Below are 14,486 nucleotides of genomic sequence, written 5' to 3' on the forward strand. Positions count from 1 at the left end.
GTTAGGGGGGCCAGTTCAGGCCATTAGTGTAACCATGTCATACCTGTGCTGCTTACATTGCCAACACCTTTTTGTTTCTGCCCTGCACCAAGCCATAGCCATGAAATGCTGCACAAGCAGCTGTCTTGTTCCTTCTTCCAGGTGTTGAGCATGTGTCTATATGTCTTCTGTCTAAATATTCAAATATCTTGTCTAAATGTCTTTGTCAGAAGCTTTAAAGAGGCGATGTCTCCCTCAGCTCACCCCCATCACCTTTTTAAAAAACCTTCTTATTTCTTGTTGGAAAAGTAATTAAAAAAAAGCATTTGTTCTGCTAACAAGAAACTTGTTATGTTCCAGTTCCACTTAATTCCGTTTTCCTAGTCATGGTATTTCAGCAGAAGGAACACATACCTCTGTGTGTCTGAGGATTGTCACTTCATTGTGACTGTGATAGAAAAAAATACTGTAGATTCAGATTCCTTTTCCACCTAAAGAAAATGCAGCCTTCTCAGGTTCTTACAGTCAGGTTTTACAAAGAAAAGTAAAGATTTTAAATATCATGGATCTTCCGCTACGGATAAATTGCAGCAGCATTTAACAAAACAATGTCTGACTTGCATGCTGGATTGAAGGTCATAGTTACCTGGGTATATAAAAATCTGTGTTTAGTTCTTTGCATGCAGCCATTTTAAGGTGGTCAAAGTTAAAAGGTCATTGGTGAACTGCTGTGGAAAATATCAGCCTTACCAGCTGTTACATTTTTAAATAACCTTTCACTTCACTCCGTGTGACAGCAGCTTTCATTTTACTTTAGCCCCACGCATCACTTATCCTTCAACCTAATGAAAAACACTCAAAGGACTGAACAAAACATGAATACTTAGTAAAAGCCAGCAAAGCTTGTTACGTCTGATTTCCCACTATACCATGATAGCTCTTTTTTCAGGGATGCTGCCTATGGAATAAGAGTCACAAGTATGTTGCCTCAGTCATATGTGAAGGACAGTCTCTTCTCTCTGTGGGAAGCTTAAACCCAGTATTCCATAAACCAAACAAATTTTGCAGGCTTGTAAAATCTGTGTTATGAGTGTTTTTGTGACAGTATGGCCTTTTGGAGGACCTCGTCCTTGGATGCTAGGTAAAGGGTAGCAAATGCAAAACAAGCACTGGCATTCTTCAGATCATTGCAGTGCCATCAGATGAAACAGGGTTATCTCCACGTGTCAAACTGAATTTTTGTTGAATTAAGTCCTTAGCTGTAAAAGCTGTAGTGCCTGCCTCTTAGACTTTTGCAACAGAAATCTTTTTAGCTTCTGCAGCATAACATTCAAAATAAACCAGCAAACAACCCAAAATCTGTATGATTACAGGTAAAGAGCTTAACTTTTAGATTTACTAATGTCAAAACAGAAATTTATTTATTAGAAGATGTTTGAGGACTACAAATAATATAATAGAAATAAAAAAGCTGGAAGAGATTATATCTGCAATTCCAAATAAGTAATGTTTGTCACTAAACTGAAACACTATGTTGAAAAATTGAGAGACTGCTCTGTATTTTGTTAGCAGGGCAACATCATGTTGATAGCTGGGTTCAAGTTGTTAAAGCATTTTGCATATCTTACACATCTTACCTTATCTTTCCTAATATTTTTCCTCTTGAAAAAGAATACTATTGTGTGCTTTAATAAATTTCCCCTTGAGAGGGAGTATTTTTTCAGGTGAAAGTTCACAAAAAATAAAGGTTTGAAATTCATAGTAAATGAAATTGTGAGAGCCATTCTTTAGGTTAATTTCAGCCCTACTGCAAGATTAACAGTTTAATCACAACAAGCTTAAATTTGAATACTGAATTGATGGACAGTTACAATACAGTTCCAAAAGGTGCTTGCCTACCTACATATTGATACTTGGATAAACATGATCCTTCTACTGGAGTTACACATTTGGAGCTATGTATCACATCATATCTGTACCAGTGTTGGTCCCCATGTGTAATGAGCTGGTGCAAGAATTTACTTGATAACTGTGTTTCAATTATCATTATCATTAAGGAAATCATAGATTCATGGGGTAATTCAGTTTGGAAGAGACCTCAGTAGGCCATTTTAGTCAACCTCTGTCTCCAAGAGCATAACTTAATTATTTTAATTATCATTCCACGATAATTTAAGCATTGTCCCAAATAATGAACTGGACAGACAGTAAAATGCATTGTCTCACTGCCCCAGTCTCAGGACAGAGTTCAATTTACATAAAAAGATGTGCTTCTGATCTGCAAGAACAGGGTTTCTAGGTTCTGATACAGAAAGGGTAAGGGTGAAACATCCAGATATCAAGCAGCACAGGTATGTCTATGCATGAGATAATTAAGGGAGAGCTTATTAGTAGAATTATGTGAACCCTGCACTGAAATAAATATGTGCTGACATGGTAAATAAACTGTGGCTAGAAAAGGAAGTGTTTTAGGATTGGATGAAACTGTGGCTGGAAAAGGAAGTATTTTAGGAGTGGATGCTGGAATTTCCTTTTCACTGAATGTAATACTCAGTTTTCTTAAATGACTTCATTATTGCAAGTTAGTTTCTCTTTGTAGCTATTGGGTAAAACTGGGTTTAAAATCTGTATAGATGCACAGATAACTAAATGGGAACAGGGGGCACACACACGCTTATTTTCAGTTAAGTCATAAAATCTCTGAAAGTTTTGGTGGGATGTGATAGGGATCTCCCATGACTTCTTTGCACCACTGTCTTGTTTTCAAAGAAGCTCTCAAATCTTCAGTGTAACTTACTCAGTTTATTGTCTATGTCAGTCTGTTATTCTGCATTGCCAAGACCTAGATCAAAATGCCCAGGAGTTTGACAATCAGTATTTTTTCTGCTTTATCTGAATTTGATAGAGAATTTTCCAAGGAAAGAGAAAAAGCCAAGGCCCGAGGGGACTTTCAGAAGCTACGTGAAAAACAGCAGCTTGAAGAAGATCTGAAGGGATATTTAGACTGGATTACACAGGCAGAAGACATTGACCCTGAGAATGATGAAGAGGTTGATGAAGAAGGCAAGCGGAACAGTATGTGTTCATTACTCTCTACTACTTCCATGTGGGGCAGTGTGACTGCTTTTAAGGGTGTTACACTGGGGTGAATGCAGCCTGGCTAATGTCACTTTCTGATTTGTCAGTTTGCAAAAGCATTTGTTAGCAGAACAGTCATGTCTGTTAATATGTTGAAACATAGTCATAGAAGATAATCCAGAATCTGCCAACAAAACTCCGCTCTGTGCTGTCAATGTGCAAATCATTGTCTGCACTCGGTCACTACTGAGACTTAAAACCTTTGCTTTACTTGTGTTCTGTAAAAAGTTAGTGCATACAAGCTACATGCCACTAAGTATAATTGTCGGTTCTTAGTGAAGAAGAATATGTGTTTACCTGTAGGTGCATGCAATAGGAATAATAATAATTATATTAAAAACGTAAAAAATATGGTCAAGACATAACTTGGTGCTAATAGTGAAGGAGTTTTTTAGGGGTTTTTGTTTTTTTTTTTTTTTGGTTGGTTGGGTTTTTTTTTTTGGGTTTTTGTTTTGAGCTTTGAAATAGAGAAATTACATTCTTGATCTTTCTGATTTTCAAGAAGACTATTGAAAATCTCTTTTACTAGATGTATTAAAAGAGTGTGAAATAAATGAGATCCTGTGGGATTTTGGTCTGACATTAAGAAGTATAATTACTGCTTACTTACAGTGTATTTATTTGACAGTATAGTGTATTATGGGAAAGGTAATATGTGCTGTAGTGGCCCTCTAGTGTTTTGACCTGAGTCATAACGTAAAGGAACAAGCTAGTTTCATGATAACTGTGACAACTGTAAAAATCATAATTGATTTCTCTATTACAGAAATTCTGAGTAAAAGCAGTATTTTAATGTTAGAATTTAGGAGAGGCTATTTTAGCCTCTTCACGAAGTGCACGTAGTAGTGGTTAAAATTTGCATGAGAAATTTTAGTGATGTACATCAATGAAAATATGGTTTCAGGGTGTTGTTTTTGGTTTACAATTTAATATGAAATGTAAGATTAAAGTCCAAATTTCACTATATGTACTAATGCTATACAGCATTATCATATAACATTATTCATCTTATTATTCATCTTGTTATTCATCTGACACTCTAGAAAGTCATGGTACTTTTTCATTTAGATACCATAAGTATATGTAAGAGAAAGCATCTATAAGTGGTTTGTCAAAGGCAACTCAGAATATTATTTTCTGTGTTGAATACATTAATACTGTTCTTTTTCTTACAATGCTGTTGATTGATCATTAACTGTTCTTTTAAACCACAGTACCTTTCAGAAGTAGTAAAAAGTGAAAATTTTGTGGTTTGATACTGAGGTATCTGTTTAAAAACTTATCTCTGTCTTGCATGTAGTTAAGTCACTTTTAAAAATTTTATGGGTTTGAGTTTCAGAATTTTATTAGACCTTTAGTTCATGATAAAAGCAGGGTATGCATTTTGTTGCTGACTGGAAGGAAACAAAGATTTTATGAGAGGCTGGAAGGCAACTTGTGGGTTGATGTTGATGCCAGCATTACCCAAAAAGGAATAATTTATGTCTATGTGAAAACTGTAGCACAGAGTTTTTATCTAGAGCAGAGCAAAAAAAAGCCAAAGAATTTACTATGTGTTGTTGTTGCGACTGATATTGTATGGGAGGGTTTGAGTATCAGTATAAAATCCTAAGACTGAGGAAAAAAAAAAGGTTGAGCATTTTATTGAGTAGATACCCCTTGTACAAGACTGCCATGCAGGATTGTAGGCGATGCTGAGTTTGCACAGAGCATTGGTCAGCTGTCCTGTCAGCTCTGGTGCTGATGGACTTGGTTTGTAGCGTGCAGGTCAAATCCCAGGAATTTATTGCATCCTGTTCAAACTGGATTTGTGTTAACATGCTGCAAAAGAACCATTTGCTCCAGCATTCCTGAAAGAGCTTCTAGGTTATACAGGTCTTTCATAAATAAAAAAATACATGTTTGTATTGTGTTTGAGAGAGCTTTGGGCTCTAAAATGTTAACTTAGACATAATTTTAGGGTACGTTGAGAGTTGGAGGAGACTTACAGAATAAAACTAGGAGAAGGAATGTAATTACAAGAGCTTTAAAACAATCCCAAGGATTTATTTTCAGGTATGCATTTGTATTTGGAGTGGAAATTTCCAGCAAAGAGGCAATCTTCTAGCACACTTCTGGGTTTGTGCTTAAATATGTGACTTGGATTTTCATTTTTATTATCAGCTGCAACAGGGTGTAAAGGAAGAGTTGCTGAATTACTCCACCTCCTTGAATTCCAGACATGCTTTGCTGCATATTACATGGCATGGGGAGGTAGGATGAGAAGCATCACAAGGTGTCCATCCATTTATTCCATGAAAAGCTTTTGGGTTAGGAGCATAGTTGTAATAATGTGCTACCTGTTTTAGAATGAGGTGAAATTTAGCAAGTTATCACCAGTTTAATGATCTTGAGCAGTAAGCCTGGGAAATGAGCATATTGAAGATATAGTGGTGATGTGTTTCTAGAAGTGTCTTTGAAGCATGATGCAGGGCTGGGTCCTAAAACAGGCAGAATAACAATTTGCAGGCTTCTGGGCAGCTGTGTCCCTACTTTGAGTACCTAAATCTCTGGATGATGAAGATTGCTGATTTATTGTGATGAAAGGTCACCATAATGCTCTTCAATGATGTGGAAGAGCTCTGGGTTTAGGATACAGAAGATCTTTCTATGGCAGCAAAAGGTACATATTTCAAAGGCAGTTAAATCAAGGATTAATAGGTTCTTACATAATACTTTCAAAGTGTAATTTGTGTAATTTAGGTTTCTGCAACCCAAGCATTTTAAAATTTCTAACCAAAGAAGCCATTAAGTTGAATTATTTGTATATGAACCCTCTGTATTCATAGATCTCGGTTGCTGATAGTGGGCAGGTATTCAGTGCCATTGAATAATGGAATACCTTTTAACTACTAGAATTGTAACCATGCCTTTAGTAGAAGTGGTAAGTTTTTATAATGAAGCAATAACTAGTTACCCCCAGGCCAATGAAAAAACGTCCAGTGACTTCAGAGCATTGTGAATGTAGCTCAAAATGCAAAGATCAGCGCGAGGTGAGGGGCTGAACTCTGCGCAGTTGCGTTGCCGGTCATTTCAATTGGTTTTGCCTAACCTTGCCTGTATGTATGGGCACTTCTTTATTTTTTTGCGTTGCCACTGCTGCCATCTACTGTGTCCCTCCTGGGATTACATGTGTTTAACGCGAAGGGGTTACACTGGCTGACTTAATGGAAGAAAAGAAGAAAAGCAGGCTTAGATGGTTTGGCCGTTCTTCCAATAAACATGGTAAAACATGGTCGGATTTGCAGTTGAACTTTCTTTTGTGCTGATACTGCATTTGATGTGTGAGGTTTTGAAAGCACACATCATATGTGTTATCTGCCACAAAGGCATATACATCCTTGGCATGTAGACTCTCGTGCATGCAGTCCTGCTGGTTTAAATGCATGTTTGAAATACACTGGTGCTGCTGCAGTGCTCTACCTTCCTAAAGCATAGGCTTTAATCTGTTTCAGTTTCCACTGTTGTGTTTTTGTCTGACTGTTCTTACTGAAGCATAGGTGGGTTTTTTTTTCAAAAATCTATTTTAAATTCATGTGTGAAGTAATTAAAGTACTTTACATACTTTATTAATGGATTGTAGTATAAGCTTTAGAACAGTGTGATTATAATATTATTTATTTATAATACTTCTAATGTAGAATCTAACAAAACATAACAAACTTTTAATGTGTCTCTTCTTCTTGTTGATGGTTTTGTTTCTCTAATTCTTTCCCACCCACAGTGGAGATGGACAGGGGTTTTAGAGTACAGTAGTTATTTTCAAATCTTGCAGTCTTTTAATACTGGTAAACATATTGTTTTTGACAAGTAGGAGGTCTACTTTTAATCCTGCCTACAACAAAGTTATTGAAGCAACTGAATTCCTTGCTGCCCTAAGAGTCACTATTGTGGCTCAGACTGAGGCTGACAAATTTGATCCAGTTACTTAGGGAAGGCAGAATATTAACTCAGAAATTGCTAGGACCTGATGGACTCATTTTCTACAAATACTGAGTGTGCTTGAAACTATTTGTTTAACTGTTACATATATTGTTTAATAGCTCACACAGCTTTATAAGTTGCAATCATTTTTCCATAAAAATGGCTGAAAGTGGTTGCAGTTTTACTTTGGATATGTGTTTCAACACAGCCTTTAAATGAGCAGATTCTGATGTCAGTCGTTAAACTGGCATGGAACTGGCTGAAAACTTGCTGTGGTCTGTGGTCTGCTGCAAATGCTATGTTGCTGCTAGTACCTGACCTTACCCATCGAAAGCATTCTCAAGCATGTGTGTACTGACTTAGTTTCATCTCTATCTTGCAGGGCAGGTATACCTTTATGAGTAGGATTTTTCCAAAGTACAAATCGGTGGCCTATTTCTTTCTCTATTTGTGAGAGTGCTAAACTGATCTGAGTGGCTCAGATTTAGGCTACCACTGGATTAGAAATCCCACCCTAAATGTTTTGGAGTTTTTTGTTATCTCTACTTCTATTTCTTTTAAAAGCACCACATCTGTAGATTTTACACTGCTCCCAAGCTTCACAGTGTCATCCTTCAGGCTAGACGTGGTTCGTTCAGTGATGCTTCTGTTATGAAGACTGATAATTTTACTCTCCTTCCACTTCTGTGCAACCATTCAAACTTATATTGAGCTTCATTGGGCTGTCTATAAAAAGGGAATGGTTATTGTTGATAGTATCAATGTTAAATCTGCACTAAGAAAACAGATACCTCACTACAGTATCAAGTAGAACATCTTTCAGGCAGCCCCTCCTTAAAGTGGATTTACCCCAAGGAGCTTCACAGTCAGAAGTGATAGTACCATTTCCTCCTGGTGTGTCTTCTGGGCATACAGCAGACGGGAAAATTTGCGATGAATTTGCAATGATAATGTTGTCTTTTGGGGGATTTTGTTGTTGCTCTGCCTTCCTGTTTGACTACCTCAAATACTTGGTGTAAAGGATTGAGAAAATCCATGTATTGATTTGAGAAAGAATTAGGAGTTTTTTGGAGCTTATGGTATTGGTTTGATGTTACTAGCAGACAGAAGCCCAGCTGGCAACTAAGTACCATGCAGCTGCTTGCTCACTTCCCCCCATCACTCCCCAGTGGGATGGGGAGGAGAACTGAAAAAAAAAAAAAGGTAAAACCCCATTGATTGAGATATGAACAATTTAATAATTGAAATTTAAGTAAAAAAAAAACCAATATAATAACAGTAATAGCAAAGAGAGAGAAGAATACCCACCCCCCCCTCAAGAAAAAAATCCTGCAGGTGATGCACAGTACAGTTGCTCACCACCTGCTGACTGATGCCCAGCCTGACCTGAACAGCAAGAAGTGCCTCCTGGCCAGCTCCCCACAGTTTCTACGCTGAGCATGACATGCTGCAGTATGGAGTACCCCTTTGGCTAGTTTGGGTCAAGTGTCCTGTCTTTGCTTCCTCCCAGCTTCTTGTGCCCCTCCTCACTGACAGAGCATGAGAAACTGAAAAGTCCTTGACTTAAATAAGTACTATGTACCAGCAACTAAGGTATCAGTGTGTTACCAACATTATTCTTGAACTAAATCCAGAACACAGCACTGTATCAGCTACTAGGAAGAAAATTAACTCTATCCCAGCCAAAACCAGGACAATGTTTTGCAAGATTGATCTAAAATTTTACCAGTACAGTGCCTTTTTAAATAAGTGTGAGATTCTGTCCAGTAGCTGTTACTGAATGTTTGACTAGCTGTGCAGATCGTTCCACTTGTGAACCTCTTTTCCTTCAGCATGTGTAACCATCAGGCCACTCAAGGTACATCAGTGTGGAAATGAGAACAACCTATGAATCAAAAAAGCATAGCGGAACTTGAACCAGATTAAAATTATTAATTATATACTTTCTAGAGAGAACATTTCCAACAGTAATACTTGCCACCACAATTCAATAAATCAGAGTGGAATTTAGCCCACTTCTGAATTCTACAGTGACACTAAATTGTCATATCATAGGATTATGGAATTTATTTCTTCCAGCTCCAGCTGGCTAGAACATACAGATGCTGATGGACACTGACTTGCTCTTAGCTATACATTAATTATGTCCTGGAGTGGTGTTTGAAATCCCTGCTGCAAAATCTGAAAACTGTTTAAAGTGAATAGTGAACATTATAATATGAGAAAACCAATCTGTTTTCTTATCCACAGGACTAAAATATAGTAGTTGATGTATTTGACCTATTTTGGTATATACTCAGGAAAGTTTTAAGCTGCATGCTATATGGGTTGTTTATATTGCCTAATGCAAGCATTCTTTCATTTGAAACCAGTTACAATAATTTCAGAGAGCTGATAATCTTTCCAGAAGAAGGCCAGTAAAATAAAGACAAAAGGTGAACAAAGAATAGAGACAATTTGGTATCTATCTTTGAATACTGGTGTTTATACCAGTTTCAAGATCTCAAAGCTGGCCTTATGGAGATCAGATGGTTTTTCAAAAGTTCATCCTGTGTGCTGTGCTTTGCCCAATGAACACCCCCCTTAAAAAGCTGTGGTCATGAAACTGAGTCTTTTCAAGCCTTGCTTTTATTAGTGAGACTGGAAGTGGTCATGCAGTGCTGTTGCTGTTTTCTCTGGGTAAAGATAAAATGACTTGCTAGCATTACTGGGGCTAGACTTCCACATGGGGCCTTTCTTCTGTCAAGTTTTCCTTCTGGCATATGAATTACAGTATAGTGGTAGCTCAATGATAGTTCTAATGTCTGAACAGAACTGTTTATGGGTGTGTTTTTTTTTCCCCTCTTTCATTTTTGTAACACAGCACCTTTAAGATGCCAATAGAGTTAGAGCAGTAGCACTGTCTGAAATAGAGAGCAACAGTCTGGCTGTATTTAATAATCAGCAGAACTGACACTGCCTTCAGTAGGGATCAAGACTTTTCTGTGGTACTTTGTTTTTCTTTATGCAGTCATGTTCAAAAAGGGCTGGCATTTCTTTGTGGAGGTTAAGGCATCAAGTCTTGAAGTAAGATTATATTACTTTACACTTACTCTTAAAAATTATTTGGCCTTCTTAAAGTAAACGGCATTTGTGTGACACTGATGATTTATGAGGAACTGGATTCTAGGTACTCCTTTTAGATGAGGAAAGGGTTGATAAATTTGAAACACAAGTATGAGACACATTGCACATATGTAGTAGTTGAGAAGTGGACCTAGCTCTGTTTTCATGACAGCTTTTAGTAACAGTGTATGAAACAAGACTTCTGCATTCATATTTTGCCATTGCCCATCACAAGTGCTAAAATATTCATCATTAGGTGGCTGTAATGTTGTGTTTCCTAATAGCGTGTAAGTCACCCAGCAAGAAAACTGCTTCAGTTCTTTACCAGACAGGGAAACTCCCTGCATTTAATGCAAAAGACCCTGGCATTTTTAAATAAAAAATATTAGTTCTGAAGATGTGAGACTATGTCTGAAATAGTTTTAGAATTTTTTTTTTTCTCTAAATCCTTTCTAATTTTAATACTTGAATTTGGATGTCATCAAAGATGGTTTGCTTTTGAATGAAGTTACCTTTGAACTTTTTAGGCTGTGAAATGCACACAAGATTATCAATGTTCAGTTTATAAAACTGATTTATAAAGAGAAGCATGATATTAGAAGCATGCAATTTCAGTAATATTCTGAATGAATCATTAAAACAGGACTTTTTGAAAGAAAGCTTTGTTGTGCTTACTGCCTAAAGCCCCTTGTTTATTCAAACACCTACATGAACATCTTTGATCTTTCTTTGTTATGCCAGTTCTGTGTTTAACATTTCATTTCATGGGACAGATTCTCAGCAGTTGCAAATAGCTGAACATTTAGCCTGCATAGACCTGTCAGTCTCTCTATTTGGATGTAATTGATGGGGATGAAAACCAAGCTACCATTTACCACTTCCATGTATCTCTGTCAGAGTTGAGGCAATATATGAGAAGCTGTTACTAACAGTTCTCACTTTGTACTTGATCCTTAGACAAATCAGCAAATTCAGGGCCTGATTCTCAAATCTCACTTCTATTAGGATGTAATTAAGTCTGCTTCAAGCCTCATTTATGTTACCAAGATAGTCGTACATCCCTAACAGAGACGCATTGTAGGCCTTCTGCCTTCAGTGCTCTCATTCCACAGACATTGGCTTAAACTCTCCCCAGCAAACAAACAAACAAACAACCCAAACAAGAAAACCATCCAAGCAGCAAAAGGTTCATCCCAGAATACCTGTAAGATCTTTTGTTCCAGCTGTTCTAGTTTCAGTGCATCTTCCACCTCTAATTTTTTTCCTACTTTATGTGATATTTCTACTGTATAAACCATCAACATTAATTTTATGCTTTTCTTGTTAGTAGATTTTTTTTTCGTGCCTGCTTTATAAAAATGGAAGTAGTGTTCTTCCCTAGGAAGTACTGAGAACTTTGACTGTTCATCTTTTCCAAGCACCTTTTGACGTGTTTTCCCCCCCTCTATATTTCTGTTGACTTGAAGATAAATCTTTTATTAGACCTGCAAAAAGTAGAGGCTTTATTGCAATAGAACAGGAGATCACATTCTGTATTAAAGCTTTCTTGGCTATCAATCTAAAGCAATTTCTGTTTCCTCACAGCAAGCATGCCCACCAGTGAAACTGAATCAGTGAACACGGAAAATGTCAGTGGAGAAGGAGAGAACCCGGCATGCTGTGGGAGCTTATGGTGAGTACACAGGCTGCTTTCAAGTACTAACCCTCATCATCTCAAAATATAAAAGGATTGTTTTCCCCTGTTGTTTATTTAGCCAAAACTGCTTTCAAATAGTCAAGCTTTGTATGACACTTGGGTTTATTTTGCCTTTCTGCTGAAATGCTCGATGTAGAAGCTATAAAACAATTCAACTAAACTTCTAGTGGGCCATGTTTCCTGAAGCCTTTTATAAAATGCAATGTCCATAATAAAAAGAAAATAACAGAAGTCCGCTATGACATGTAAAAAGAAGCATTTCCTGTTAAATTGTTCATGATCTGGAGAATATGTATTTTTTTGGCAATAACTGAATATATGAGAGTATTTTTGTATCTCATGGTGTTCAGTATTTATTTGCTCAGCTTCTCATGACTTCCAAGGAGCTTCTACATAAGCAATTTATTTACTTAGTTTTAAAGGAGACTTCCTTTCACTTAGAAAATTTGTAAAGCTTCAGGAATGGTATTTCAGAAAATAAATAATAGAATTTCAGCGTTCATGATGCATTTTGTTAAAAGTTTGTTTTTGTGTAAATATAATTCCAGTATTGATTTGCAGAAATCCAAAAAGAACAAATTTGTGTTAATTATGTTCTATACATTCTTAAAAAAATGTCTTTTCCCTTTCTTCTAGTCAAACCATCTCAAAATCCAAATTCAGGTCAGTATTTTCCTCTCCATTGCTTTTTTTCTTCTTTGTGAATGTTTACATATCATGATGGTCTCATATAATTATTCCTTATTTACTGTACTTCGAATTTTACTGTGTGAAAATTCTTCCTAACAGTTACTGGTAAATACGAGAGTAAAGTATCCATGAACACTTTTGAAAACCAAACTCCCTGGTTTACTTTGCTGATATTTGTGGCTCTCTTTTCACTTACTAGGAACACTTGGGAATATGAGCTGCTATTTTCACATATGGTTGCAGAAAGGAAGTGTTACCAGCAAAACTAAGAATCAGTAGTCCTCATAATGTTGACACTGGATGTGCCAGTACAAAACCAACAGGTTTCCTTATTTTGATTCTATTTTCCAGTCTTATAGGATGTGTATTTAGTAATTAGAAAGGGTAATGGAAAGCACAGAAGATACACTCTGTTTAAAAAAGTTAGGTTATTCCAGGAAGGAGGAAAAAAAAAAAAGTGATTTAAGGTAAGTAATCAAGTGGTAGACCTAGTGAATCCTGACGGGCAAAAAAACCACTCCTACAGCTGCAGACAACCCACAGAATAAATAATTTGCACAGAAAATTTTCAGTGATAAAAAGGGACAATCAAGAAGATTTGGCAACATCTGGCATCAGCAGTTTTGGCAACATCTGGAATCATTCAAGTTTTTTAACCTTAGTAAAACTGATTTCAGTGTTGGATGTTTAGCAAGTAATTCATTGGTAACAGCAGTGTATTCTTCTTGCAGCAATGAAGAGGATAGCAAACCCAGGTTTATTCTACTAGCCTTACTAGGTTTAATGGCCTGCCAGTGCTGACCAGCTGCAAGCAGTTGGAGTGGACTTGTGTTCCTTCTGAATAGCTTGCTTTCTTTTTTGGAGAAGAGCTCCCAGGGAACAGTTGACTGGTGCTTTTCCACACTGAGAGGTTTTTTCATGTGATGCTATGATCAAGGTTTATTTTGTCATCCCTTTCACCCAGCAAACTGGTGACAGTATCTAAATGTGCCTCACTCTGCTGACCACTGCAGCCAGTGAAGATCTGGCTATTTAGGATTGTAGTGAATGCACAACTAACTTTTTAGAAGTTTTATCATTGGTTATAAAAGCTCTATAATTTCTTGTATGCCCTCTGCTACAGAAACTGACCTTAGCTTCATGAAATGAATGAAGCAGTTATGTCCATGTGGACCTTTGAGCTTAACCCTTCAAAAGAATTACTAGGTGAGATTGCTTTTAGCTTGATAAAGAGAAGCAATTCAGTGTGCTAATGGTCTGAAATTCCTCTTGCCATTGCTTCCAGTTACCATTATAGTAGAAAAAATGGAACACTGCTGCATCTGTTTACAGAAGTTGTTACAGTCAGCAATGGGATGTTGGTGTCTTTCATTTGGAGGTGCTAGAAGTTTTCAATCATACTTAAACTGAATTTGGTAATGGGCTATGTTCAGTGGTCAGGGGTGACTTAGCACATTCTAAGCCAAATGCTAAATCTTGGTCTAATTCTCACTCTTCTATCCTGATCTTTGCTCTAGACGGAGGAACGTTATTCTGCAATGGCAGTACACTGTGTTTCAGGGTAAAATAAATCAGGCTTGTCAGGGATATTGGTTTGACTGTAAACATCTTTGCCTTTGGATCAAAATAGAAAATGCTTTTAATTTCAAGCTAGCCCTACCTGCTGTACCAGAAGTGAAGAAAGAGGTTAATCCTTAGAAGAATGTTTCTATACAGTCAGACGGGTGCTTGATCAAAGGAATTACATCCTGGCAAGATGCATCAATTATCTGCCAGTTTGTTAAGTGGAGGTGTATATTAACCACACATTATGCTAGGATATATATGGATAAATATGATCTGTGCTGCATATTTGTAATCTTCCAGGTGGAATTTGGAAACTTTTGATACTAGAACAACTGCTTTTTCTCCTGAC

At 37.0% G+C, this 14,486-nt stretch overlaps 1 protein-coding gene and 1 long non-coding RNA gene across 15 annotated transcripts in view; one reads left to right on the plus strand and one right to left on the minus strand.

The window, feature by feature from the left end:
• LOC133270559 (uncharacterized) overlaps positions 1 to 14,486 on the minus strand; it is a 985,299-nt gene that overhangs the window by 303,061 nt on the left and 667,752 nt on the right. The window lies entirely within an intron of this gene.
• Positions 1 to 14,486, plus strand: part of CACNA1D (calcium voltage-gated channel subunit alpha1 D) — a 188,452-nt gene that overhangs the window by 97,260 nt on the left and 76,706 nt on the right. For all 14 annotated transcript variants that reach the window (XM_061455851.1, XM_061455841.1, XM_061455840.1 and 11 more), the window contains 3 exons: positions 2,885 to 3,054; positions 11,770 to 11,857; positions 12,518 to 12,544. In XM_061455851.1, coding sequence (XP_061311835.1) covers positions 2,885 to 3,054; positions 11,770 to 11,857; positions 12,518 to 12,544 — 285 coding nt within the window. The remainder of the gene's footprint in view (positions 1 to 2,884; positions 3,055 to 11,769; positions 11,858 to 12,517; positions 12,545 to 14,486) is intronic.

Source organism: Pezoporus flaviventris, unplaced genomic scaffold (genome assembly GCF_033815535.1).
Source record: "Pezoporus flaviventris isolate CSIRO_AGI_PZ_B2104156 unplaced genomic scaffold, CSIRO_AGI_Pfla_v1 ptg000021l, whole genome shotgun sequence".
Taxonomy (NCBI): Eukaryota; Metazoa; Chordata; class Aves; order Psittaciformes; family Psittacidae; genus Pezoporus; species Pezoporus flaviventris.